At 38.8% G+C, this 26,592-nt stretch overlaps 1 protein-coding gene across 2 annotated transcripts in view; it reads left to right on the forward strand.

Moving 5' to 3' along the window:
- Positions 1–26,592, forward strand: part of CAMKK1 (calcium/calmodulin dependent protein kinase kinase 1) — a 125,605-nt gene that overhangs the window by 51,285 nt on the left and 47,728 nt on the right. For both annotated transcript variants that reach the window (XM_039334657.1, XM_039334658.1), the window contains exons 2-5: positions 4,432–5,000; positions 17,312–17,359; positions 23,214–23,267; positions 24,830–24,881. In XM_039334657.1, coding sequence (XP_039190591.1) covers positions 4,545–5,000; positions 17,312–17,359; positions 23,214–23,267; positions 24,830–24,881 — 610 coding nt within the window. In that variant the 5' untranslated portion in view covers positions 4,432–4,544. The remainder of the gene's footprint in view (positions 1–4,431; positions 5,001–17,311; positions 17,360–23,213; positions 23,268–24,829; positions 24,882–26,592) is intronic.

Raw genomic sequence — 26,592 nt, forward strand, 5'->3', positions numbered from 1 at the left:
AGTGGGGCAGGAGGCTTAGAAGGGACCCTCTTTAGTTTCTTAGAGCTGTACAGGAGACGTGGTGGATATATAATAATAAATAATAATTTTCAGACTTGCAGGATTCTGTTAAAGTAGAAATAGTTCATCTGGTTATGTTTCCCATCTGGCCTATCTGGGAAGGAGACAAAGAACTAAGAGAGGTTACCTTAAAAGTAAACGGGCAAACCACATTTATACAAACCACACTCTCCTATGTGTTATAATCTTGCTGATGCAATTGCTCGTTATTTGCTCAAAAAAATATTTTGTCCTTTTTTTAAAGAACTGTTGCATTTTGATTTGCTGGGGGCAAGCAGATATAATTATAGTAATTAAGTAATTAGAACTTGTAACTTGCTTTAGTTGGTGTAGTAAAATAGTGGCTGACTCCAGCTGTATGCACAAAATATCAAGGTTTCCAATGCTAAGATGCAAAACAAGTGCAATATGTGGGGCCTGCAAGAGAATATTAATGTTCTTCCAATTAGTCTGGAACATGTTGCTTTTAACGGTATTTCCAATTACAGGACACAGCTGAAGTGCAAGTAGTCCTCAACATAAGACCACAATTGAGACTAGAACATCCATTGCTAAAAGAGATGGTCATTAAGTGAGCCATGCCTAATTTTATAACTTTTTTTGTTGTGGTTATTAAGCAGATCACACAGTCATTAAGCAAATCCAGCTTTGCCTGCTGACTTTGCTTCTGAAATGGGCTGGGAAGGTTGGAAATGGGGTTCATGTGACCTTGGGATGCTGCAACTATCATACATGTCATTTGCTAGGTGCCAGAATTTTGATCACATGATTGCAGAGACACTGCAACAGTTGTAAGTGTAAAGGACCAGTTGTAGGGTTTTTTTTCAGCATGGTTGTAACTTCGAATGGTCTTTTAAATGATTGTAAATTCAGGATTACCTTTAGGCAACTTTGGAGACCTTGAAGGGACCTTGGAGGTCTTCTAGTCCAACCCCCGGCTTAGGTAGGAAACCCTATACCATTTCAGACAAATGATTGTCCAGTTTCTTCTTAAAAACTTCCAGTGTTGGAGCATTCACAACTTGTGGAGGCAGGTTGTTCCGCTGATTAATTGTTCTAACTACCAGGAAATTTCTCCTTAGTTCTAGGTTGCTTCTCTCCTTGATTAGTTTCCATCCGTTGCTTCTTGTCCTGCCTTCAGGTGCTTTGGAGAATAGGTTGATGCTCTCTTCTTTGTGGCAGTCCCTTAGATATTGGAACACTGCTATCATTGCTATTACCATTAATTTGACATCAGAAGTTGACAAACTGTTCTCTCTTGTACCTCTGTGCTAGCCTTAGGCACAGCTGAAACTATTTCTGTAATTGAAGGTGATGATTTGCAGCAAGCTAGCTGCTGTGTTGCCTTGTCCTCTCCTGTTTTATAGGAGTAGAAAGTTTTCGTTCCCAGTTGTGTAGAGAATTGTATTGTTTTTTCCTAAGGAAATAGAAAACTTGCTAGAGATGTTTTAATCTTCCATCTCATTAGGCTACTTACGACAAAGTGTGAACCAATAAATTCACTCTTATTCATTTGTTCTTCATTTTTGTTTGTGTCTTGTTTTCAGCAGCTACCCTGATTTTCTGCATAACATCCCATCCTACTTAAACAAGCATTTTCGAATGGTGCCATTTCAGTTCCAAATTAATAGGCAGCCAGCTACTTGAATTTGTTGCTGACTTGATAGGGAACACCACCTCCCCAAAAATAACACCTTTCACAAACTTCCATATAGTTCAGCCTTAGCTATCTCTTGTGCAGAATTTCAGCAGACCAGCACTGGACCATTTGTTGTTTCTGGGGCCACCATCTTCTCTGTCCAGAATGGAAGACCAGCCATAGAATGGCCTGGGATATAGGACAAAATTGTGCCTCATCCCAGTTCTTGTAACTCTTACTTCTACATGTTCAGGTGGGCAAAATAGGGAAGCTACAACTGTTTGGAGCAGCCCCAGTGCCAGCAATTCTAACATGAAACAAGGGCTCCTTGGTCCTCTCTGAACTTAGTTGTTTTCTTGCACATTCGCTGAACAATGGTCAGCACTGATGATGTTAGCTAGTTTGGTAATGAGACATCTGCAGGAAAACAACCAAGCTCAGAGAGCACCAAGACTCCTAAGCTACAAATATTCTCCTTTATTGGTTACATGAAGCAGCCCACTTCATTTTGACTGATGATAGAACAGTTCCTGGCAAGGTACCTATGAAGAAGAAGGTAAGATGGGAGCAATGCAGCTAATTCCTGAGTCATAGCCAGTGATTTGGTATTTACAAAAAGATGAAAAGGGGAAACAGTTTTCTGCCCTTGAAAGTCTTCTCCTTCTAAAATCATTTTAGGTGAAGAACCTCAGCCCTTAAAGCACGGGTGTCAAACATGTCGCATCACATGACGTGTCATGACATATTGTGACTTTTTTCGCATTGCCAGAACTGGGGTAGGCGCGGCCTCAGCATGATGTAACCGGCCCGCGGGCTGGCAGTTGGACACCCTTGCCTTAAAGCAAACCAGTTCATTCACCTCCCACCAATTGTCATTTTAAGGATCTCTTTTCAAAGCCACTTGACTCCTTACTTATTTGCTGTGAAGTTTAACTCAACCTGTATATGTGCCTTTTTGCAGCATTTCTATGGCTTCGTACAACTTTTAAAAGCTATCTTTTCTCCTTCTGGCAAAATATGTCCTCAGCAACTGCATTAACTGAACGGATGATTATACCTGAATCTTAGCATTCTGCAGCATATAAAATGGCTGTAAAGCGTCTGGTGCTTTAAAGATTTGTGCAGGCAGGCAACCAAGTAGATTATGGGGATAAACACAGCTCCTGTAGGAAAAAAGCTACAGCACTTGTGGCTTTTTAAGTTACCCCAAAGAGTAGACTTTTCTGTTCCATTCTAGGAGTCCTCCAAATGGTGTGGTCTTCAACTTGTTGCTGGGAATCCTGGGGTTCCTATCCACACATATGGATAGTGGACAGGCCTAGTGGAAACTATGAAATGCATGACATCATGCCTGGTATGGAAGTGTGAACAAAGAGAAGTTTTTCTCCCTCTGGATGATATGGGATCATCCACTGAGACGTATTGTAGGAAGAATCAAGGTTAATAAAAGAACAAATATATAGCACCCAGAGTTCATCTGTAGAATTTGTTGTTCTTAGAATTTGTTGCTTCAACCACCAAATGTTTTATTTTAAAAGGGAGTCTCAATAAATTAATGGAGGATTACACTATCTACTAGCCATTGATGGTTTTTTTTAAAAAAAAAAATGATGATGTGCCATGTTTTAGTCATTTCTGGCCTAGTGACCACATAGATTTTCTCCAAAAAGCTCTATCTCTAACCTGTTCTTTTGTGTAATGGTGTACTCGTTACCCTTGTAACAAAGTGTTGATACCAGCTTCTGAATCATAGCCCGCACTCTTTAAATACTAGCTCCTAGGGAAGAGGAAGCAAATATTGTCCTCCATTCCCTGTTTGTGAGTTTCCTGTAAGCACTTAGTAGGTGAAGAATGATGAACCATATTGGTTTATAGTCTTCCTTTTGGGAAGACTATATTAAGGGAGCGTGTAATAGAAGTAGGATCCACCTCTTCCCAACCTTGTGTTTTCATTTCTATAGCAGCTTCTCCATCTGGTGAGCTTCATATAGATTGGATTTCAACATTTGGAAAGTATTGAGGATCTGTGACAATTTGCCGCAGCCAACTCACCACAGTCAGCTTGTGACGGCTGACTCGCCACAGGACAACTCACTGCGGGACAAGAGTTACACTAATATCAAAGAAATGGTAGAATAGAATCACTAAAGAAAGGATGCAAAAGAAGAGACAGAATGAAATGTGAATGGCAAAAATTAAAATAATTTTTATTTATTTTAAATAATTAAATAGAATTGTTAAATTGTCCCGCAGCAAGTTGTTCTGTGGGCGAATTGGCCATGGTGAGTTGTCCCACGGTGAGTTGGCTGCAGTGAACTGGCCATGGTGAGTTGGCCATGGCAAGTTGGCTGCGGCAAGTTGGCTATGGCAAATTGTCCCATTCCAATATTGGATTGGAGAAAAAAGTTCCAGAAATATGTTAGCACCCCACAAAGGTAAAAAAAAGGGCTAGCAATGTATTTATGAGACAGGTTATAATAGATAGATCAAGATGGTTGGGGAGTGGGTTTGAAAATGGAAGAAATGCAAATTTATCGTTACAGCAGTTCACTACTTAGCCCTCTCCAAAAGTGTGGGATTTCAGCTCCCTTGAATTTTAGGCAGAATAACTGGTGACAAAGGATTATGAAAGTTGTGGTCCAAAATATCTGGAAGGCACCAATTTGTTACCCCTGCTATCCTGGCTTTAAAAGTAATGGCTTCCTCTTTGCTTTCTCTTTTCCTTATTACAGTTCTTTCCAGAGATCCATGTGGCCAAGATCCCCACCTTGGACTCTTCAAATGAGCTATTCAGTCCCGATGGCCTACACCATCATCTAATAACATAAAAAGCCAGGAGTCGACTATGGGTGATTCTACAGCAGAGATTGTTGGTCAAGCCACAGACATGGGTTGCAAAGATGCTCAGATGGAGCTTGCCGGGAGAGTAGCTGCCATCACTGTAACAGCTGGTCCCAATGGAATTAAACCAAATAGTCAGGAAGCAATAGAAGAAACTGTTGTTCTGTTATCTAATTGCACATCTGAAAACAACCAAAGGAATGGGGTCAGTGTTGATTCAGGAACCTCTGAAGAACTGGATGACACCAATGAGCTACATGAGCCAAAGAAGGTCCCCAAAAGGCCCGTTTTAACTGGCAGGAAGTATTCCCTTCAAGAAAAGAGTACTGGGAATTACTTGAGTTCCTCTGATCTTCCAGACTTTGGTCCATATGCCACGGGACCCTCCACGCATATTTCACCACGAACAGGGAGGAGGCCAACAATAGAGTCCCACCGAGTCTCTATCTCGGATGCTGCGGTAAGTTTGCTCTTTGTGACCTGTTCTGTTGGCTAGCTATTATGTCAGTTGGGAATGTCTATGGAGATTCTCCATCTCCGTGCTGAGAAAAGGCGTTTCGGTAAGACAACGCCCCTTCTCAGTCATCCAGGTCATGGTTGTCCCAAAGGTGCTTTTTCAAAAGGCAACTGGACTGTCTTTGTTTTTTCTCTTGAAGACATTTCACTTCCCACCCAAGAAGCTTCTTCAGTTATGACTGAAGAAGCTTCTTAGATGAGAAACAAAATGTGTTCAAGAGAAAAAACAAAGACAGTCCAGTTGCCTTTTGAAAAAGCACCTTTGGGACATGTCTGTTGGGAATGACTTTAGTTCAGCAATGCAAAAAGGTCCACCCAGCCTATTCCTAATAATTAATGCAAGCGTTCCTCCCAGCCACCAGTATCTGAATCATAATTTTACCACCTGCCCCTTACATTTCTTTCTACCATCATTTTTGGGTGCATCTGCTTTGGCACATATCTGTTGAAGTTTTCTCTGTGGCGGTAGTTTGTTGATTATTATTGTATTGGATGACGTGTGTAGCATTTCCCAGAGGACTCACATAAGAGTGGAAAACAAGCAATTCAATATTTTAATGCAGGCAAAGAATGTGTGGTTGCTACACTATTGATAACTGCCAATGTCCACGTAACACTCTCGCTGGACCACAAAGACTAGCTGATGTATTGTGGCATCAGCTTTCATTAAGTCAAGTCTCCTTTGTCTGTTGCTTTTAGTTGGCAGATATATTTGTGCCCAGAAGAAAAGTATTTTAATATAAATTGTCAAGGCAAAATGACCATGAAATGAAAGAGGTTCATAGTCAGGCCTGTGACATCCCTTTCCAAATATATACAAGTTGTGGATTGATTAATTCCTTTGTAAGAATAGTAAGTATTTTTATATTGCTATGTAAATTTATCAGTAAGGGAAAACTCAGTTGTTTAAGACAAGCTATGATGAAAGCCAATGAAATGTAGTAAATAAAAAAGGAGTCCCTGATTTTGGGAGACCAGAAATTTGCAATTTTGAAAATATGCAATGGGGAAGCCATTAGGTATCTCCAATGTACCTACACACAGAGCTGTTTTAAAGACAAGCTATTCAATCTTCTGTTAAGAATAATTATACTAATAAAGATTTCTTTATCCCATATTTCTAATTCAATCTGTGGTTATCTTCTGCAAGTATCATCATATTTTCCTTTGATCTCTGCCTGTGTTTGTTTTTATTGTTCAAACATTGTCAAAGGTCCCTGAAATGGCCAAAGAATGAGTCTCTTTAAAGACACTAGAAGACATTGTTTTTGTGACCTACCACATTTCTTTTTAAACAGAAAGCTGTCACTAATAGTGGAGTTTAGTGTGATATTGATGGAGACTAACAGCGGAATGACTGATTTTGTCTCTAAGACATAGCTATTTATTCTAAGTTTCTAGGTCTACCCTTTCTGCCTTTTCCTTTCATCTTTAATTCATCTTTTCCATCACTGCTGACTGACAGAGTTAAAACAGATGTGGCATGTTTTATTTTCAGTATTTACAGGTAGTCCTCAACTTATCACTGTAATGGAGGCCATAATTTGCATTGTAAGTCATGATGGTTGTAAATCAAGGCAGCCCATGACTCAATTTTATGACTTTGGGGGGCAGTTGTTAAATGAATGCCACAGTTGTTAAGTGAATGCAGCAGTCATTAAGTGAATCAATATATTTCTATGTGCATTTATTGCCAGAAAGCAGCCAGAAAGGCTAGGAAGTGTGTGCTGGGGTGCCCCAGGGCTCTGTTCTAGGCCCAGTGCTCTTCAACATCTTCATCAATGATTTGGACGAGGGGATAGATGGGGAACTCATCAAATTTGCAGATGACACCAAGCTGGCAGGAATAGCTAACATTCCAGAAGACAGGCTTAAGATGCAGGAGGACCTGGACAGACTTGAACACTGGGCGCTATCTAACAAAATGAAATTCAATGGTGAAAAAAGTAAGGTTCTACATTTAGGCAAGAAAAAACAAATGTACAGGTATAGTATAGGGGACACCTTGCTCAATAGTAGTAACTGTGAGAGGGCTCTTGGAGTCCTAGTAGACAATCACTTAAATATGAGCCAGCAGTGTGCTGCAGCTGCCAAAAAAGCCAACTCAGTGCTGGGCTGCATTAACAGAGGGATAGAATCAAGATCACATGAAGTAATAATACCACTTTACAATGCCTTGGTAAGGCCACACTTGGAATACTGCATCCAGTTTTGGTCACCACGATGTAAAAAAGATGCTGAGATTCTAAAAAGAGTATAGAGAAGAGCAACAAAGATGATTAGGGGACTGGAGGCTAAAACATATAAGGAACGGTTGCTGGAATTGGGTATGTCTAGTTTAACAAAGAGAAGGACGAGAGGGGACATGATAGCAGTGTTCCAATATCTCAGGAGCTGCCACAAAGAAGAGGGAGTCAAGCTATTCTCCAAGGCGACTGAAGACAGGACGAGAAGCAACGGATGGAAACTGATCAAGGAGAGAAGCAACTTAGAACTAAGGAGAAACTTCCTGACAGTTAGAACAATTAACCAATGGAACAACCTGCTTCCAGAAGTGGCGAATGCTCCAACACTGGAAGTTTTTAAGAAGAGACTGGACAGCCGTTTGTCTGAAATGGTGTAGGGTTCCTGCCTGAGCAGGGGGTTAGACTCGATGACCTCCAAAGTCCCTTCCAACTTTATTGTTATTATTATTAAACTGGCAAAAAACATTGTAAATCATAGGCACATGACTGTTGTAAAGATGAGCCAGTTGCCAAGCACTTGAAATGTAGTCATGTGACCATAGGGGTATATGTAGACAGTAGACTAGTCTTAAGGATTACCTGCATGGAGCACAAAGCACACATAGGCATTTTATGTGCAAGACATTCTCTTTGTTTCTGATATTGATGTAATCCAAAACCATACATAACTGGAGTAGGGGGAGCAGCATCTTGAGGTCTATAAATTTCTTTTAAAAAGATTTTCAGAAAGACCAATAGGGGAGAGATGAAACAGAATGCTGAATGTCAAGAAAGAGGGCTGGATGGGCAGGAATCTCCACATTGCAGCATTATTGTTTTGCTACAGGCTCTAATTGTAATGTATCTGTTTACAGCAGGCTACTCTTAATTCTTTCCAGATGTGTTGGACTTCAGCTGACAAGTATCCCAACCAATACTGTGCCATAGGGAGTCTTGAGTAAAGATTGAGTACCAGATCAGGGAAGATTTAAAAAAAAAACCACACAAGACAGGCACCATATAAATACCACCCACAGAATAGCCCAAAGCACAGACTCTGCTAGAGAGAAGTTCCCTGAGGATGGGCTGTAGCAAGTGTCCGAAAGCTCAGAAGACAAAACTTCTGGTCCTGGTGACTGACCCAGATTGGATCCTGCAACATTATCCCAGGACATGTATATTTGCCTTCATTTTTGAGGGAAGATTAGTTTAAACATTTGCTTTATCAAAGAGTTGGCCTGTTTGCAATTCCTTTTCTCTCCCGGCCCCCACCTAAATCATCAGAGTCTTTGACAGGCACATTATGTGTGTATAATACATTATGTATGTGTTGAAGATTACCTGCTTTCCTAGACAAATTTCTTCCAATCTCCCCAGAACCTTCAGATGCCCAAGAATGCCTTCAAAAGCATTCTAGTCATTTGTCATTGTCAGTCCCCAGAGGCAGTATATCCATACTGCTACAGCTATACTCATTATGCAACCTAATTTATTCATCTTGGCAAAAATGAAGATGAAATCGATCAATGCCATCAGTTGAAGATGAAGATGATGACTGCTTCCCACTGCATGATGTAAACAAGGAACAGCAAAAGCGGGTGCCATTTGAAGCCTCTGCATACCCAGCCAGTGACACATTTTCTTTGGCAAGAAGAGATGACATATTTTCTGTGGTAATAGAGCTAGAGAGCCAATTGCATCAGCTGAAAGCAGCTAGATTTTGATATGCTGTTTCTGGTGATTTAACTCATTTCAAAGCTTCCAGAAAAAAATGTAAAACATTAGGATGAGATTTTGGAATCAGGGGACAGGATAATTTTCTTTCTTTTTTTTAAAGAAATGTTTATTAAAAAAGTTTTTACATAGGCTTAAAAACTTACAGAAACTTAAAAGAAAAAGTATTAAAAGAAAGAAAATATACAGGAGTTAAAAAAGTGAAAGATTACAAGAGAAAGAAAAAGCAAAGTCTAAAGCAGCAACTTCAAGTCTAATGTGCAGCAGTTACTTACACAGTAATTACCAACTCCATCTTCCCAAACTGCATACTATGGTTTCCTTCTTTCCAGAAACCAATTGTTTATATCAATAAATCCCCAAATCAACTGTTCATTTTATCCATTTTCAGCAAAAAGTCCAAAAAGGGTTTCCACTATTTTATAAAAGCAATTGTAGTTCTCTCCTTTATCAAACAAGTCAAACAGTCATCCAATATTTGAGGGGCTATCACAAAGAAAAGAGTGGTCAACCTATTTTCCAAAGAACCAGAGGGCAGGACAAGAAACAACAGATGGAAACTAATCAAGGAGAGAAGCAACCAGGAATTAAGGAGAAACTTCCTAACAGTGAGGACAATTAATCAGTGGAAGGGCTTGCCTTCAGAAGTGGGTGCGCCATCACTGGAGGTTTAAGAAGAGATTGGACAGCCATTTGTCTGAAATGGTATAGGGTTTCCTGCTTGAGCAGGGAATTGGACTAGAAGATCTCCAAGGTCCCTTCCAACTCTGTTATGCTGCTCTGTTAAGTCAATTTAGTCATTTCTGCAAACTCTGCCATCTTCACAGTCCATTCCTCCATTGCAGATATTTTTGTGTTCTTCCTTCTCTTTGCCTATAATAACCTCACTATAGTTGCTTTATATAAAACCAGTTGTCCATGAGCTTTTTCTAGTTGACTGTCCATAAATCCTAGTAAAAATAGGTCCAGTTTCATCTGAATATTAATTTTTAAAACTCTGCATCAATATATGTACAGTATTTGTGTCAAATATCTTTTTGTTTTTTCACAAGGCCACCCTGCAGAACAAAACATCCTTTGATGTTTTTCACATTTAGAAATAACAGAATAACAGAGTTGGAAGGGACCTTGGAGGTCATACATTTTTAACTTGCTCTTCTTCAAATCTTAACAAAAGCTTATACATTTTGACAATCACAGGCTCATCGTTTGTACATCATTTCATTTTCAAATTTTGTTTTGTCATATTCTGTTCTTTTTTAATCTATCCCAATTCTTTCTTTTATATAGCCCACAGTTACCCTGTGATAAGATGGGTAGCCAATAAATTTGATAAATGTATAAATACGAAAATTATTGAAACTAATCTCCTCTGCAGTCAATTACCTTCTTGCTTTCATGTTAAACTCTCCATTTCCCACTAATCAAGTCTTTATATGTTAACCTTTTTTTTTTAGGCTGGGTATTTCCTTTCTGTAAAATGCTTCTTGGGCTGAGGCCAACAAATGTATTTCGTTTATTTATTTAAAACATTTATATAGCCACTCATCTTAATCAAACTCTGGGCAGCTCCCAATCAAATCAATTTTCAGGCATAACCTAGATTTGTTTGTATCTGTTCTATATCTGTAATATGTCATCTCTGGTATAATGATTTTTAAAAAATCATTTAAATCTATATTTACTTTAACTGGTTACTATAAGTAACCACGCTATGCAGACCATGTCCTTCTGATTCTCTCATTTCTTAACAACAGCCATTCCATAATCCAAATCAAACAGTAGGCAGCTAAATGCAGTTTGAAGTCAGAATCTTCCTCTTTCTTTTGCATCTAGAGAATCATATATTTAGTGCCAATAAAGGAGTTGAAATGAGGGGTCCTTGGTGCTCTCTGAGCTTGGTTTTCTTGCAGATGGTTCATTAACATCATCAGCTGATGATGTTATCTAGTTTGGGTAATGAAATGCTTGCAAGAAAATGACCAAGTTCAGAGAGCACCAAGGACCCCTCAGTCTTGTATTTAACTCTTGAGGATAGGATAATTTCTTCAAGTTGCCTTGAGGCCCCACTTTTTCCTCCAAAGAGCCATGTAAACATCAGCCCCCACTGTGCAATTGAAAGTGTGATGAATTGCTAGATTTATATGTCATTGTTCCTCTCTCTAGTCTATATGGCAAGCCAGGTAAGTTCTTGGCTTCTGATCTTGGAGTGAGTCCAGCCAGCCAGCCTCTTATTTGATCTTCCTAATCAGGAATTACTTGTAGTACAAGATCTGTTTTTCTCAGATTCCTTTTGTGGTGAGCTACTGAACGGTGCGGCAGATATGTTGAAGCCCTGGGACTGCATTATCCACTCAAGGAGGGGATTAGATTCTCCTGGATAGGGAAGAGAGAAGGACTTTTAATATCATCTTGTTTGAGTTGACAGGTCTTTATAAGCCCTACAGTACAGTATGTTCTTCTATACACAGTTGTTTCTGCCTCCTAGTATAGCATCTTATGTTACTGTAGTGTTACTTTTCTCTACTTTTTTTATTTTATTTTTTGGCTTTTCCCACAGTTCTCTGCTGAGTTCTGGCTTGTTTCAAACTGTTGCTCAGATCTAACCTTGATTTCAGATTTTGTCTGTATGCCATCTGGCTCAAATCAAGCATCATTCCTTGCCCTGCTTTTTGATCCACTAATCCTTAGTTCAGTCTATAGATTAGCTTCTGCATTGCATAGGGCTGCAGCTAAAGCCTCTTTAATTCCTTCTCTCCGTTGTGAATGGCTTTGTCAGAGGAACAAGCCTTCTTTCCCTCCTTATAACCATCCTCCATTCACTTTTATTAGCTGGTTGACAAAGGGAGCTTCTGTAAAAAAAAATCTCTCAGGTTTATTCACAAGCAAGTATTACCATGTCAACTCCGCAGAAATGGAACAAGAGTTAGTTTGGTAACTGGGAGCTGTGTTAGCAGCCATAAGCAGAGCCATTTGAGCCTGATTTGGCCATGAGTGTCTGCTTTTCCTGTAGAGCAGAGGTGGGGAGCTATGGCCCTTTTATGACTTCTGGACGTCAACTCCCAAAATTCCTGAGCTAGCCAAACTGGCACATGAATTCTGGGAATTGAAGTCCACAAGTCATAAAGGGGCCATAGTTCCCCACCTCAGCTTTAGAGACTCAAAAAAATTCATTAATTTCATGCCTGAAATTAAGAACCAGCTCTAGGAAACAACAAAGTTCCAGAAACCTTCTATGCTTACAATGCCACCATTCACTGGTGGCCAGAGAGTGGATTACAGCAGCTGTTTCAATTTGGATGCTAGAGGGTCAATAGAAATACAAGCTGGACTTCTAAAGATGTTGATTCTGGCCTTTTTCTTTAGACATTATCTTGGTTTCTTTTGAGTTCCACTCCACCATTTGACTGTTCCCTCCCAGAACCTTACAGCCCAATTTTAATTCCCAGTGGCATGTATCCATACTGTACATATGACTTGCACATTACAGGACACAAACAATACAAAGAAATAATCCTCCTTTATTTTACATTGTGGGTAACATTTTGTATGAATACCTTGGTCATAGTAAATATTATCCATGGTCTTGCTTTCACAGAAGAGCATTCTGAAATTGAATGAATTGAGACTTTTGATTAATTGTCTCACTGCACTTTAATTCTTCATATTGCAACAGCATCAACCTAATACTAGTATGTTGCATAAAAGGGCAGTTGGGTCTATTGCGTTCACTGCCAGCCATTGTTGTAACTGATGAATACCTCAAAAAATAGAACTTTAGCTCCAAAGTCCAAACTGGCAAACGTTATTGCCAGTTCAACTCCAGATTTTAGATAGCAACATAATAAAGACATGATAAGGACAGGTTCTGACCAATGAGAACGTTCAATCTAGAGCTAGTTTATGGCTACCTTAAGCCATAACTATCTTTCTTCTGTTTATATGTATCAGTCCCTGAACATTATAAAGTCAGGGTTTGGTTGATAGCAATTTTCAATGTTATCTTCTCACCACACTTTGTGCAAATGTTCTGGTTCATTAGAACATAAAGTTCATATTAGAAAGTCCTGCGGTTGGTCATAAAATATGACTTTAAGAGGTGGCTGTGAGGTTGGAAATCTCTGTTTTGCTCTGCCATGGTAACCCGAGGCATGCCAGACTACTATATTCTTTTCTTCAGTCATCATTATCTGAATAGGCAATATTGTTACATGATGATGAGCCTACCAACTTATTTAGATTTTATTTCAGGCATTTCTCTATAGATTCCCATTTATTTGGAGATAAAATAATTTATATATGCCTATTGAAAGTGAGGCTGTTCTTTTTTTTTAAGTCCACTTTTTTAGTAGACTAGAAGATGTTCTGGCTGCTTTTAGGATATTTTATCCTATGGTTTTATTGTGATTCTTTTTTGTGGGCTCTTTTTCAGCCTCTTCCAGCTGGATAGGTTCATCAGTCAGGAGCTGCAGTCTTCTAGAGGCCCCAGTTCTAAGGACATTTTGTTCAAAACATGGGAGACCCTCCTCCCTTTCACATAGAAGGGAATAGTTTTCTAAAAAGTAGGTTTTCTCCTGCTGAAACACTTCCTTCTGTAACAGTGTGGCTTGGGACATACAACATATGCTCTTCTCTCTTCACATTGTCTTGCCTGCGTATTTGTGCAGATAAAAAATAGGGCTCTGTAGCACTGATTCAAAGGGGAAAAAAATCTTCATGGTGTACAAACAAGTTCCCATAACACCAAGCAATTACAACCAGAGGGAAAGACACTGCTGCTTTAAGGAGCTACAGACGGATGTTTTATAAACTCCCCCATACCGCAAAAACCAATTTTGTTTTTGAATCTATAGTGCTAACAGCTGTAATGCATAAGAGAAAGCTGTTTGGGGATTTTACTAGATAGAAATCATATAATATAAATATAATGATCTTTGCACAACAGTTTTATTCAAAGTAATCTGTTTTGGGGATTCACAAAATACCTTGATATTCGGGGTCAATGTTGACTCTTGGAGACTGCTGGAGTAGTTCCTGCAGATCTTTGGAAATAGTTTGCCATTGCCTCCTTCCTAGAGCTGAGAGACAGTGACTGGCCCATGGTCATGCAGCTGGCTTTGTGCCTAAGACAACTAGAACTCACAGTCTTCCTGTTTGTAGCCTAGTGCCTGAACCCCTACTCCAAACTGGCTCTCACCTTGAAATAATTAGGAATATCTAAATTGTAAACAATCCATTTTAGCCAGGATCAAGTACTGGAAGGCTCACTGACCAAGAGTTCCATATTTAATTTAAATTTGTCAAAAAGTCATCCAGTAAGGCTATTCCAAAAACCAACTTATAACTCTAACCTGTGGGCTTAGAGTTATGCAGTATTCTAACTTCCATTAATTCCAATCAGCATCCTAATTACTCAGGTGTGATGGAATTTATTTTAGCATCTGAAAGATCTTTCACTATACTATACTACAATAAATGGAGTTTCAGAGTTTAGATCATCTGTAATTTATTTTAATGACCTACAGGCATTTTCATCAAACAAAAGAGAATTTTTGTTTAATTAGCTGGTGAGACTTTCTAACTGGATAGTAAATGAGAATGAGACATTTCCTGCAAATGATATAAAGCAAGGAAGAAGGCTTTTTCTACAATAATGTACATTGTTCCAGATGGGAGTAATGTGAATTAAGCTGAATTCAAATTGAATTTGAATTAAAAGGAAGTGTTCATTTGAACCTTCTTTTCCAAAGAGCATATGGCTGTTTACTTGGAAATGAGTGCTATTTTATTTAAGGGGATATACTTCATGCCTAGTATGGGTAGTCCTCAATTTATGGCTGTAATGGAGCCTGCCCATTACAGTCACAAGTCATGATGGTCATAAAGCAGGTCATCACATGACAGACCCATTTCTGTGATCTTTTTTGGAACAGTCATTAAGCAAACACAGCAGTTGTTAATCCGACGAGCTATGAGCCCTATTTGCTAAAAAATAGAAGTAAATTGTGGTCACATGATTGTGGGATAGTCCAAATGGCTGTAAATGTGGGCTGATTGCCATGCACCCAAAATGCACTCCCAAGACAATGGAAGGAGGTGTCCACACACCATAATTTTGGAAGCAGGTTGTAAATACTTTTTGGGTGTTCCCTCGTAACTTCAAATGGACACTAAGCAAACAGTTGTAAGTCAAGGACCACCCTGTATGTTAATGGTTGCAGTGTTAATTGCAGCTATGATCAGACTGCTCAGTACAGTCATAATGAGCTACCAACATTTTCTTTACTTCTATATTGTCCATTATGAGTCATAACCCAAAATGTATTATTTGACACCTGACACACTTAACAATATTGGCATTTGCCTAAGCAGAAAATTTTGGAAATGCTGTTTATGGAGTGCTGTCTTATTTAATATTCTTGCCCCACTGCAGACTGCACATACCTCTGTAAAATACGACAAGGGTGCTCAGTTCCATGCGGAGAGAACCTCAGCGACACTCCTAGAAAGGAACAAAATGTAGCCGAAGACCTCTCCCAGACTCATTTTCTCATCAATAGAAATAGGAAAATATTAAAACTCTGTTTCTCAACCTCAAAATGTTAAGGTATGTGGACTTCAACTCCCAGAATTCATAGGTGATTGGGGAATTCTGGGAGTTGAAATCCACACATCTTGAGGTTGCTGAGGTTGAGAAACATTGCATTAAAAGATTTCCTCTTAGTGTGTATGAGTAGCTATTTATAGGGAAGGGAGGAGAGCAGGAAGGGTGATAATTATTTCCTGAGAATTTTGTTTCCGTATTTCAAAGGAACCCATTATTCCTTCTTGTGTCATTCACGTTTCACAGAATTATAATCATCTCCTATTTCATTTTCACTGCAGGAGATTTAGTGCTACAGCATAGAATCAAAGAGTAAATAAAATTGTGGCATTGAAGGACCTTTGGAGATCACCTGCTCTAGCTTTTTTGATCCTATAGATGCATGGACCTAAAATTCTGAGCAATAGTGACAGTGTCATTCTGGCACTTTGTCCGTACATCTGAAGAAAGTCCAGGTTGGGGGAAAATACAATACAACTCCAGTATCCCCAAAATAGGGCTATTCCAATGAGGAAGAGAGCCTCACAGCCTCATATCTGAGTTCTATTCTTGTTTTCCCGATGTATATGTGGAATAGCCCCCTTATAACTTAAGAAACAGAGATCTTGCCTTAATCAAGTTCACCTATCTTTTACTGTTTTTCTATGAAATTTGAGCTTTTTGTCTATTGTAAAACGGGCTAAAATGTTTTCCCTTTCCCTTGAATAATAGTTTTATTGGTAGCATTGTTAAAATTATTTCCAAAACTGTGGGTTATTAATGTTATTTTTTGGTTCCTTCCATTGTTTATTCCCTTCCATATGCAAGCTATTTCAGAGGTAAGTGTGTCATCTCCTGTGCATTGGTAAAAGTACTGCAGAAAAAGAAATTTGACTCAAAGGAAGGGACTTCGGAGACTTTATGGACACAACCATGTAATCTTCTCAGCATCAGCAATACAATCCAGCAGCAAAGCTGGATCTGGAATTTCACCCCCAAAGCATCTGTTTAACTTTTCCCCTGACTTCCCATCCCACCCCCTATGTTTATCAATTGATGTCTCATGGTATTCAAATAAATTGTTTTGGTAACAATCCCTGGCTGCATGGGACAGCATGAAGAGTAGTTTGTTTCCCCATCTTCTGCCTTCTACCTTATGCCCAGCCCACAGTCCTTTCCTGCTTGTTGCAATATGGCAGATTGGCATCTAGCGAAGCATTGGAGACATACCAGCATGGCAGACCCTGACACAGACATTGTCACCTTTTGGAATGGTGTTTTCAACTTCCCAGTCTTGAGATTTCTTGGATAGCCTTCTGTCCAGTAATAATAGTCAGTCTGACCTTACTTAGATTCTGAACTTATTCAAAGTTACCCAGTTTCTAAAGCCCAAAAAAAAGTTGAAATAAAATACAAAATAATGGAGGATTTTTGATACTTTACTCTTCATTGGGAGCATCCTTGGGCAACTTCCTTCATGCAAAGCTGTCTCTTCTGTCTATTGCTGTAATTTTTTTTTTAATAGAAGCAGGTTGGAAGCATTGCTGCTTAAAAATATTTATATCTTATCTTCCCTAGTGAGTGAGGTCCCAAAATATATTTGTCACTTCTCATTATTTTGAGGAGCTTAGAGAGAAGTGAAGCTACATCTCAGGCTTTCTATTTTTTATTACACCTCCCATACTAACTTGGTTTATCTTTTTTAATCCACAGGATTGTGTGCAGCTGAATCAATACAAACTGAAAAGTGAAATAGGAAAGGTAAGGTTTATAGCACCTTATTCTTTTATTCCCCAGGGTTGGACAGAATGTAGATTGAAATTAACTGGGAGGTCGCTTGGATATTTTGCAGTAAAGTTTCTGTCTCCTTCTAAGTTTCTAAAAATATTTAAGGAATTTAGACTAAACTAATTTAAAAAATATTTCTAAAACCAGAAATAATTAAAACATTCTCAATTTTGTTGCTAAAAAAAGTATCATCATGAAGGGGATGGAACAAAATTCAGAAGAATTCTTTGTAGGAAGGATAATTCTTGAATTGAAGAGTGATGTCAACTTTAGAATGAGCATGGTGGCAGCCATCTTTTTCCTTCTCGTTCCTAGTTGCTACATAGCATGGAGTGAGGGGGTTTGCCAGATGTTGCGCTAGACCAGGAATTCTGGGAGTTGAAGTCCACAAGTCTTAAAAAAGCCAAGGTTGCCTACCCTGTGCTAGACAAAACAAACTTTCTCTCTCGGACTTTCTGTCATGGGAACCAAGGTCATCGGCTGCTCCCAAGATTGCAGGCTGGGCGTTTCATGAAAAGCCCACCAACAAGCTGAGTGGGGAAACGTAGTTGCTTGCATAGCTTTGGCGGAGAGATTTCTTAACTTTGTATTAGGGAATTTTTATGCATCTCTTCAGACTTGGTTTCACTTTTGAAGTACCAATACTCTGTATCAATAAAAATGTTCTTTGAGGAATTTGCAAGCCTCGGAGTTCTGCTTTATTTGTCTCTGTCGATTGGAACCTTGACAATTGGCTTGGTAACATGTTAGCTTCCTATTTTTAATTTTTTTTTCAGTTAAAAGAATCTAACTTAAAGCTTAGGTGTAACTGGAGCTTGCAGGATATCTGTGGACATATTGGCTTCATAAGCACTACACTTGGGACTCAGGGAAGAAGGACTCGGGGATGAGATAATAATAATAATAATAGTAGTAGTAGTAGTAGTAATAATAATAATAATAATAAAGTTGGAAGGGACCTTTGAGGTCATCTAATCCAACCCCCTGTTCAGGCAGGAAACCCTATACCATTTCAGACAAATGGCTGTCCAGTCTCTTCTTAAAAACTTCCAGTGTTGGAGCATCCACAAGTTCTGGAGGCAGGTTGTTCCACTGGTTAATTGTTCTAACTGTCAGGAAGTTGAATGCAAGTTATTGAGTGCAAGTATGAGCACTCTGTATAAGTACTGTATTAGTGCCAATAATATCAAAAATACATTGTTGATTGTATTATTAATCAATTTCAGAACTATTTGTCTGCAACTTTAGATTTAAATAATTTTAAAGTAAAGTTTCCAGGTTGAGTTTGATTGTGTGTGTATGTGAATTTACAGACACATTCAAAAAACTTAGCTGCAAAACATCACTGGTTTATCGTTGCCTTTTCAATTTTTTTTTAATAGTTTCTAGTTTCTATCCCTGGTAATCCCTGGAAATCTTCCACTCAAGGCCAGGCAACCTTGCTTAGCTTCAGGGCTAATTCTTCACCAGGGGAACAAGCATTTTTATAAACATTTTCACCCTCAGAATTGCAAATAATAATTTTAGAAAGAAAATACTGGTATTTATCACCCCCATTTTTCATGAGGAAAGCTCAGGTAAGGAAATAATAATTATTGGTTTGCATTGTCATTATAATTATACCTGGAATTGTAATTATTACTGTTACATTTTCCTTTTCATCTAGGAGGATTTTCCCTGGCTGTCTGCCTGGAGTGTTCAGACATGATATAAAGACTTTTAATCACCTTTAATGTAGCCAATTGTTGGAACTTCAAAAGGCCAACCTTTTTCAACCATGCCAATGGGCCTGGTTATTTTCATTCAGATGCAGTGTAGTTTAACTGTTTCCTCAATTCAGAAGTGTCCCAGAGCTGGAAGGCGGTTTAGAGTGAATAGGTGAATAGTTTCCCTACCTTGGAGGTTGGTAATAAAAGCAGAATGACAGGTAGTAGTCTAAATCAGTGGTTCTTAACCTTTTTGACCGAATCACCCCCCTTGAGCCAATGAAGAAGTTGTCATCGCCCCCCTCCCCCAACATAACCTCTCAATCACAACATAGGAAATAATTCTTCAATTTATGCAAACACTTGTTTTGTTTTCTTTAAAATTGTCATCAGGACATATCGATGCAAATAATTTATTTCCAGTCTTTTCCCCATATCTCAACTGTGTGAAAAATTTTGGTGCTACCCATCACTTTATTCCCAAACTTCGTGACACATGTATTTTATTATTATCTTATTTATTCAAGACACTTAAATGTAATGACCACTGAACACAAAATTCAATTGCAAGAAAGTGAAATGCCCAAAAAGAAAAACAGTAACATTTAATGATTGAATTACAAGTGAAATTTAAGACGCAAAAAGAAATATAAAAAAGGTAGAGGCTGCTGCGCAACGCGTATTCACATAAGTACGGCGTTCTGTACTGAAGCTAGCTGGAGGAACATTTGAAAACATAATTCAATCCACTAATAGCGAGCGATCTGTTGTTTTTGTAGGACAGATATACAGCGATTCACTGTACGAAAAAGTCTCAAAAGTGTCCCCAAAACTTCTCGCTCCATCACCCCCATATCGCCCCCGTTTCGTTCCTTCACCCCCGCGTCACCCCTTTTTGTTCCATTGCCCCCCTGAAAAATGAAATTGCCCCCTGGGGGGCGACATCGCCCAGGTTAAGAACTACTGGCCTAAATGAAGACATTTTCTCCGGGGTGGGAGGGGGGGAGAGATATATCTCTTTTACCAGAGGAGAATGATTTCTGTTTGCTCAGTGAGGCCCACTTATCTTTTTGTAGGCTTTAAGAGCTGCACCCCAAAGGTGGAATAATCAGAATCCAAGATAGACTTCACTGAAGGAAGGGGGAGTTTTTAAAGCGGTAGAAAAGGTCCTTTAAGCCTTTAGGCCACCACCATACCTATTCCCAAATTGTGTACCTCAATGCCCCAGTGCACTGTGGAGAACTCACAGCAGCATCACAACACAGCAATAACACAGCAGCATCACAACAATAACACTCAACACTGCATTTGTATAAAGTACAGGTAGTCCTTAACTTACGACTGGTTGTTTAATGACTGTTCAAAGTTACGACTGATCAGAAAAAGGGGACATGCAACCTGGATTCAGAGTTCCAACAGTCAGGCCCCTTCCACAGTCATGTGACCGAACTTCAGATGCTCAGCAATAAAACCACATTTATGGCTGTTTGCAATATCCCGCAGTCACGTGACCACATTTTATAACGGTTTTGTCAAAAATCAGCTTTTCTGCATTTTGGCAAAACTGTGCCCATAGCAAACCATTAGTTTGCTTAACAATCATAGCATTCACAATGACTGTGGGGTTCCCTTAACGACTGCCTCAAAAAGGGTTGTAAAATCAGGCCAGCCATGTGATTATTTTACGAGCATTATGATATATGACAGTACTATAATGGGTAGATTCTGATATAAGGACTACCTGTATTAAAATATCCTGCAGCACCCTTGTGAGTTCATTATGGCATTCCATAGTGCTGTGATAAATAGTTTGGAAACTGCAGGATCCTGTGAAATCTTCTGCTTTAAGGGCTTCAGTTTTGTCCCTTAACATCTCCTACATTTTCATTTTTTTAAAAATTGGTCCTGCTGACTCCTGGCAACTGCAAAAGATGGGCACGAATGTGCCTCCAAATGCCTTTCTTAGCACCAATTAGAGCCCCTGTTATGACTGCCTTCTGTTAAAAAAAACATATATTTGAGGAAAATGAATTGGAAGCTGGCTTGTCCAGTTCAAATTGTTAAAGGCCTTTTCTGCATTCAGAAAAAACAACCCTGCTTGTTTTTTATTATGTTGTTCTAAGTATTCCAAAATGTCCAATACATTTCTAATATTGTCCCTCAACTGTCCAGAGATCATAATTTTCTTGCATAAAGATACCATGTCAATGTTCAGAAGTTATACAAGAGGTTTCTTGCGTAAAGGCCCCATGTCAATGTTCAGAAGGTGTACAAAAGGTTCCTTGCACAAAGACCCCATGTCAAATGCTCAGTAGGTGTAGAATTAGATTGCTGCAAAAAAATGTAGAATGCCGGAGCAGCTCAGGATAATTATTTATAATCTGGAGCTGAGTGGACTGCTCGATCCTTTTTTATAGCTAATAATAATAATAATAATAATAATAATAATAATAATAGAAAGACTGTGGCAAAAGCAAGCAAGGTAGTACCAATAGTAATAGGCTCCTTGGGTGCAATCCCAAAACAACTGGAGCACCACTTGAACACCATTGGCATTGACAAATTTGCTATTAGTCAATTGCAAAAGGCGGCCTTACTAGGAACTGCTTCCATCCTGCAACGATACCTGTAATACCATCAAACATCCATATCTGCCTATCCCAGGTCCTGGGTAAGGACTCGATAGGTAGACAAAATGCCAAATCCAGTCTGAACATCTGGCTGACTGTGCGATGATCTAATAATAATAATAATAATAATAATAATAATAAGAAGAAGAAGAAGAAGAAGAAGAAGAAGAAGAAGAAGAAGAAGAAGAAGTAAGAAGAAGAAGAAGAAGAAGAAGAAGAAGAAGAAGAAGAAGAAGAAGAAGAAGAAGTAGTAGTAGTAGTAGTAGTAGTAGTAGTAGTAGTAGTAGTAGTAGTAGTAGTTGGAAGGGACTTTGGAGGTCATCTAATCCAACCCCCTGCTCAGGCAGGAAACCCTATATCATTTCAGACAAATGGCTGTCCAACTCTTCTTAAAAACTTCCAGTGTTGGAGCATTCACCGCTTCTGCAGGCAGGTTATTTCACTTATCAATTGTTCTAACTGTCAGAAGTTTCTCCTTAGTTCTAGGTTGCTTCTCTCTTTGGTTAGTTTCCATCCATTGCTTCTTGTCCTGCCTTCAGGACAATAGAGAATAGCTTGACTCCCTCTTCTTTGTGGCAGCTCCTCAGATATTGGAACACTGCTATCATGTCACCCCTCATCCTTTTTTTACTTCTTTTTCTGACACCAAATACATGGGTCACATATAGGTTTTAAAAAGTGGGGAAAAAAAGACAAAACACACACTCCCCTAACTGGAGAAAAATAATAGGTCTGGCCATCTTGCATCATTATCCTTCCATACAGAGAATAATAAAGAGCAGGCATCAGGAATGGAAGGGTACAACCATCAGAGAGAGGAATTATCTTCTTTAATAGCACTACATTTTAGAGCAAAGCTGCCAACAACCTCTAAGCACTAAGCCGTTTTTGGCAGCCTAAAAAGTTGGCAGAGATCAAAAACAGATCCCCAGCCTTGTTCTGCTGGATGACAGCATCCAAACACTGCTCTATTTCAGGCAGTTCCTTACCCAAGCAGAAAGCAATGTCCATCTGAAGTGGACCCGTGGACCAGATTATTTTTACAGTGATTAGAAGCTGCCGGAAATTTATGGGGAGGGGAGGAAGTTGATTGGGGGTGCAGAGATGCAAAAAGCATTGCAGACTTTTGAAAGAGAAATGATTGTGGTTTTTCTTATCTTCTTTTTAAAAAAACAGCATAAAGTCTGTTTTTAGAAGGCTTATTTTATAGTAGGAAAAAAAATGTACCCCCATATTTCAGATCACCCCCAGAGAAGGCTTGGGAGGGGGCTGCAAAATATTCAAAATCTGCTTGCCCACTCTGCTTCATAATCTATCTGCAAAGCAAGGAATGGAGGAATGAAAAAATGCCAAATAAAGGGGAGAAACAGTGGGGAGTGGGTTTTAGAAGGACAATCTCCATCTTGAAACAGAGTTTTAGACTGAATCTTTCCCTGGAGCAGGTCAATGAAACAAGAGACTCAGTGATTTTGATTGTGTGTTTATTTCTAGGGTTCTTATGGAGTTGTGAAACTGGCATACAATGAAAATGATGATCAATATTATGTAAGTTGCAAGTGCCTCTCCTGATCCATTGCTATATGAATGAGACTGACATGGGACAATAATGGGACATTTTCTTTGATACCTTTGAATTCCTACACAGTTAGTGGTAACAGCTTGGGAAGGTTGCCTATGTTATTGTTTTAATCGCTTAAAATGTTCCCCATTTCCATTATGAGCTGGAATAACTATAATCTCCCACACAAAATAGCTTTCCAGATTTGTTGAGCCATTGAACAATATTTAAAAAGAAAAAGAATAATTACTCAATAGAAAGAAAGAGAAAATTATGTTCTTTCTTATTTTTGTCTTTTTCCTTTCTTACTTACTTTCCATCTTTGGTTTGGTTTGGTTTATTTGTGCCTTAGAATCGGGTTTTTTTTTTTTTTCACTGCTGAAGACTGCCTGGAAAAGTTCCTTTTTGGCAAGTGATTTGCCATTGCTCCTTCCCAGGACTCTGAGAGAGTGACTGGCTCCAGGTTACCCAGTTCGCTTTCTGTCAAAGATGGAACTAGAACCCAGTTTCCTGGTTTCTAACCTGATGTCTTAACCATCAGACGATACACCAAACTGGTATATTTTTATTATATTGAATAGACATACATACATATACATTTGCATATACTGTAGGAAAGAAAGGAAAAGAAAGGAAAGGAAAGGAAAGGAAAGGAAAAGAATAAAATATAATAGAATTTTATGGTTGCATACAGTATTACATAATTAGTTAATGGCTGGTGAGTTCTTCCATGCTTTTACGATTGTCAAGGCACTTTGGAAGTTGACACAAATTCCATGTTCTCTTTATTGCCACTTGGCAGTAATCCTATAATTATCTCTACATACCATTTGTAAGAGCTTCTCACCCCTTCTAGAACCATTGTGATTTTGACAACTAGGAATAGTTAGGTTTCTGTTTCCCCCTGGTTTTTCCACAGCCGTTATTGCACTTTTTACAATTCCTGATATACAAGCAAAATCTTTTTGGACTTGTACCAAGTGCCCTCTCAACCAGCCGAGAAGTAGTTACATTCTTCTAAAACGCTGTTTCTCAACTATGGCAACTTTAGGATGTATAGATTTAAAATCCCACAATTCGCCAGCCAGCATGCTGGGGAAGATGGGAAATTCACACTTCTTATGTTTTCCAGGGTTGAAGAACACTATTCTAAAATATCATTAGTATAAAAGCTTAAGGGTGGGGAAATGCAGAGGAAGTAATCTTTCTTCCATGCATGATGGTGATTCTTACTTGATAGGAATGCATGAGCAACTATTTTCTTGCTTGAAAAAGAAAAGTCCTGAGGAGGGACTTTCATCCCAGGATACAAACATCAAAGGCTTCTTGCTACCTGCTTCCTTAAGCACCTCAATTCCAATTTTAAAAATGAAATGATAGCATGCCTTTATTTTAGATATCCTGGCAGGGAACAGGGATTCCTATGGATGCTGGGTGACCAATTTCTATCACCAACATTTGGTGTTCTTGTCAGGAACATCAAACAAATTTCTCCTACAGGAACTCCTATAGCTTTTATAATGTTACTATCTTTCTCTTTTGCCTGCAGGCCATGAAGGTCCTCTCAAAGAAGAAGCTGTTAAAACAATATGGATTTCCACGTAGGTATCTGTGCTTTGTTAAGGCATAAAGACACAGCAAACTCTTCCATTTAAATCAGATTTTAAATCAGTCTGTATGTATATTGTCTTTGAGTTAGTACAATCCTTGGCAACTGGCTAAACTAAAGAATTCAGAAGTGGTTTGCCCTTGCCTTCATCCTAAGGCTGAGAGAGGTTGATTGGCCCACAGTCACCCAGTTGGCTTGGTGGCTAAGACAGAGCTAGAACTCACAGTCTTCTGGTTTGTAGCCTAGTGCCTTAACCACTACACCAAACTATCTCCCAATAAGGAAATAAGATGGATGGATGGATGGATGGACGGATGGATGGACGGACCCAAAAAGCCCTTACCTTATAAATTCTTTGTATTCATTTCTTCTTGAAATGAAACTTTGTCCTGATATATGCCAATAATTTATGGCGTATAAACTTTTCAGGTGGTTTTCCTTTTCAACCCACACTTAGTAAATGAGAGTGCTGTGTGGGAGTGAATGAGAGAGACAAAGGGAATTATAGCATTATATCTATGTGCTCATATATAAAAAAATGAAAAAGTGCATATCCTCATCTGCATTCATTATGTCAAGTATATAAATCTGAGTCATCAAAGCTGGGTGTGTCCCCCAAATCCTTGGGTCTGCCCCCCGCCCGTCTCCAAAAGCTGCTACCAAACTGTTATTTGGAGGAGAACAGAGAATCCTAACTCATTCAGTATATAACTGAATCATATTACCTACCGTACATTTCTTTGGAAACATACTAATTATTTCTTTTTCTCTTTTCTGGCATGCAACCACTGCACACCACTCATTAAACGTTGTGCAATCCTGATATTTTCCAGCTTAACCTGGCAAGCTGTATAGCACTTAAGGCTGAAAAAAATTGCCTGCCTGGGCAATTTGGGATTGGATTAATTAAGTTTAATTTTAAAGCACAACTCAGTAGTTAATAGGCACTGCAATTTTCCATTTCACATTTACTTGTTAGATTTGTACCCTGTACTTTCACTGAAAAGTGGAACTCCGGCTAGATAATATGAAAAAAATGAATAAAAGAGAAACAAAAACAATAAAAATGCATTAGAAAAAATAGACTTCTTAAAAAGCACATTGGTAAAACAGATCACATTCAATAAAAATGTATTACGGTAAGCTTCAAGCTCGTATTTCCATTCTTCTTTTGCATGCCATAGGAGATGACATCTGCTTTTAAATTAACCAAAGCTTACTTGGTATCAAAATCATTAGGCTAGTTTGAAAGGATGGTCTGATAATGCTGGATCACTTTATATTTTCTTCCTAGAAATGTAATTTATTGAAACACTGAGGAGAGATGGCTGTTTTCTAGTGGACTATAAATGCATCACTGTACTCATCTTTTTTTCCATGATTACAATGGGCCACATGGTCAGAGTTGATTTGCATGGATATCTATTATGCAGCATTTCATTTTTTGCAAGCCAAGAAGCTTTAGCCAATCCAGCTGCATGACAGTGGCATTGTGTATTTTTTAAAAAAATCTGCTTTATGTTCGTTGTCACTGAGAAGACCAAAGAAACTTGTCAATGCACAATATTTGACAGCATGTGGAGATGTTTGTGTAGAAGATTGTGTTTTCAGAAGTACCCTCAAAATAGGGATGGACAATATACCGTAAATGCCGGCGTATAAGACGACTTCTGCGAGTGCTGAAATCGGCACCAAAGACGGGG

This window comes from Crotalus tigris, unplaced genomic scaffold, assembly GCF_016545835.1.
Source record: "Crotalus tigris isolate CLP2741 ecotype Arizona unplaced genomic scaffold, ASM1654583v1 scf7180000017632.1879674, whole genome shotgun sequence".
NCBI classification, from domain to species: domain Eukaryota; kingdom Metazoa; phylum Chordata; class Lepidosauria; order Squamata; family Viperidae; genus Crotalus; species Crotalus tigris.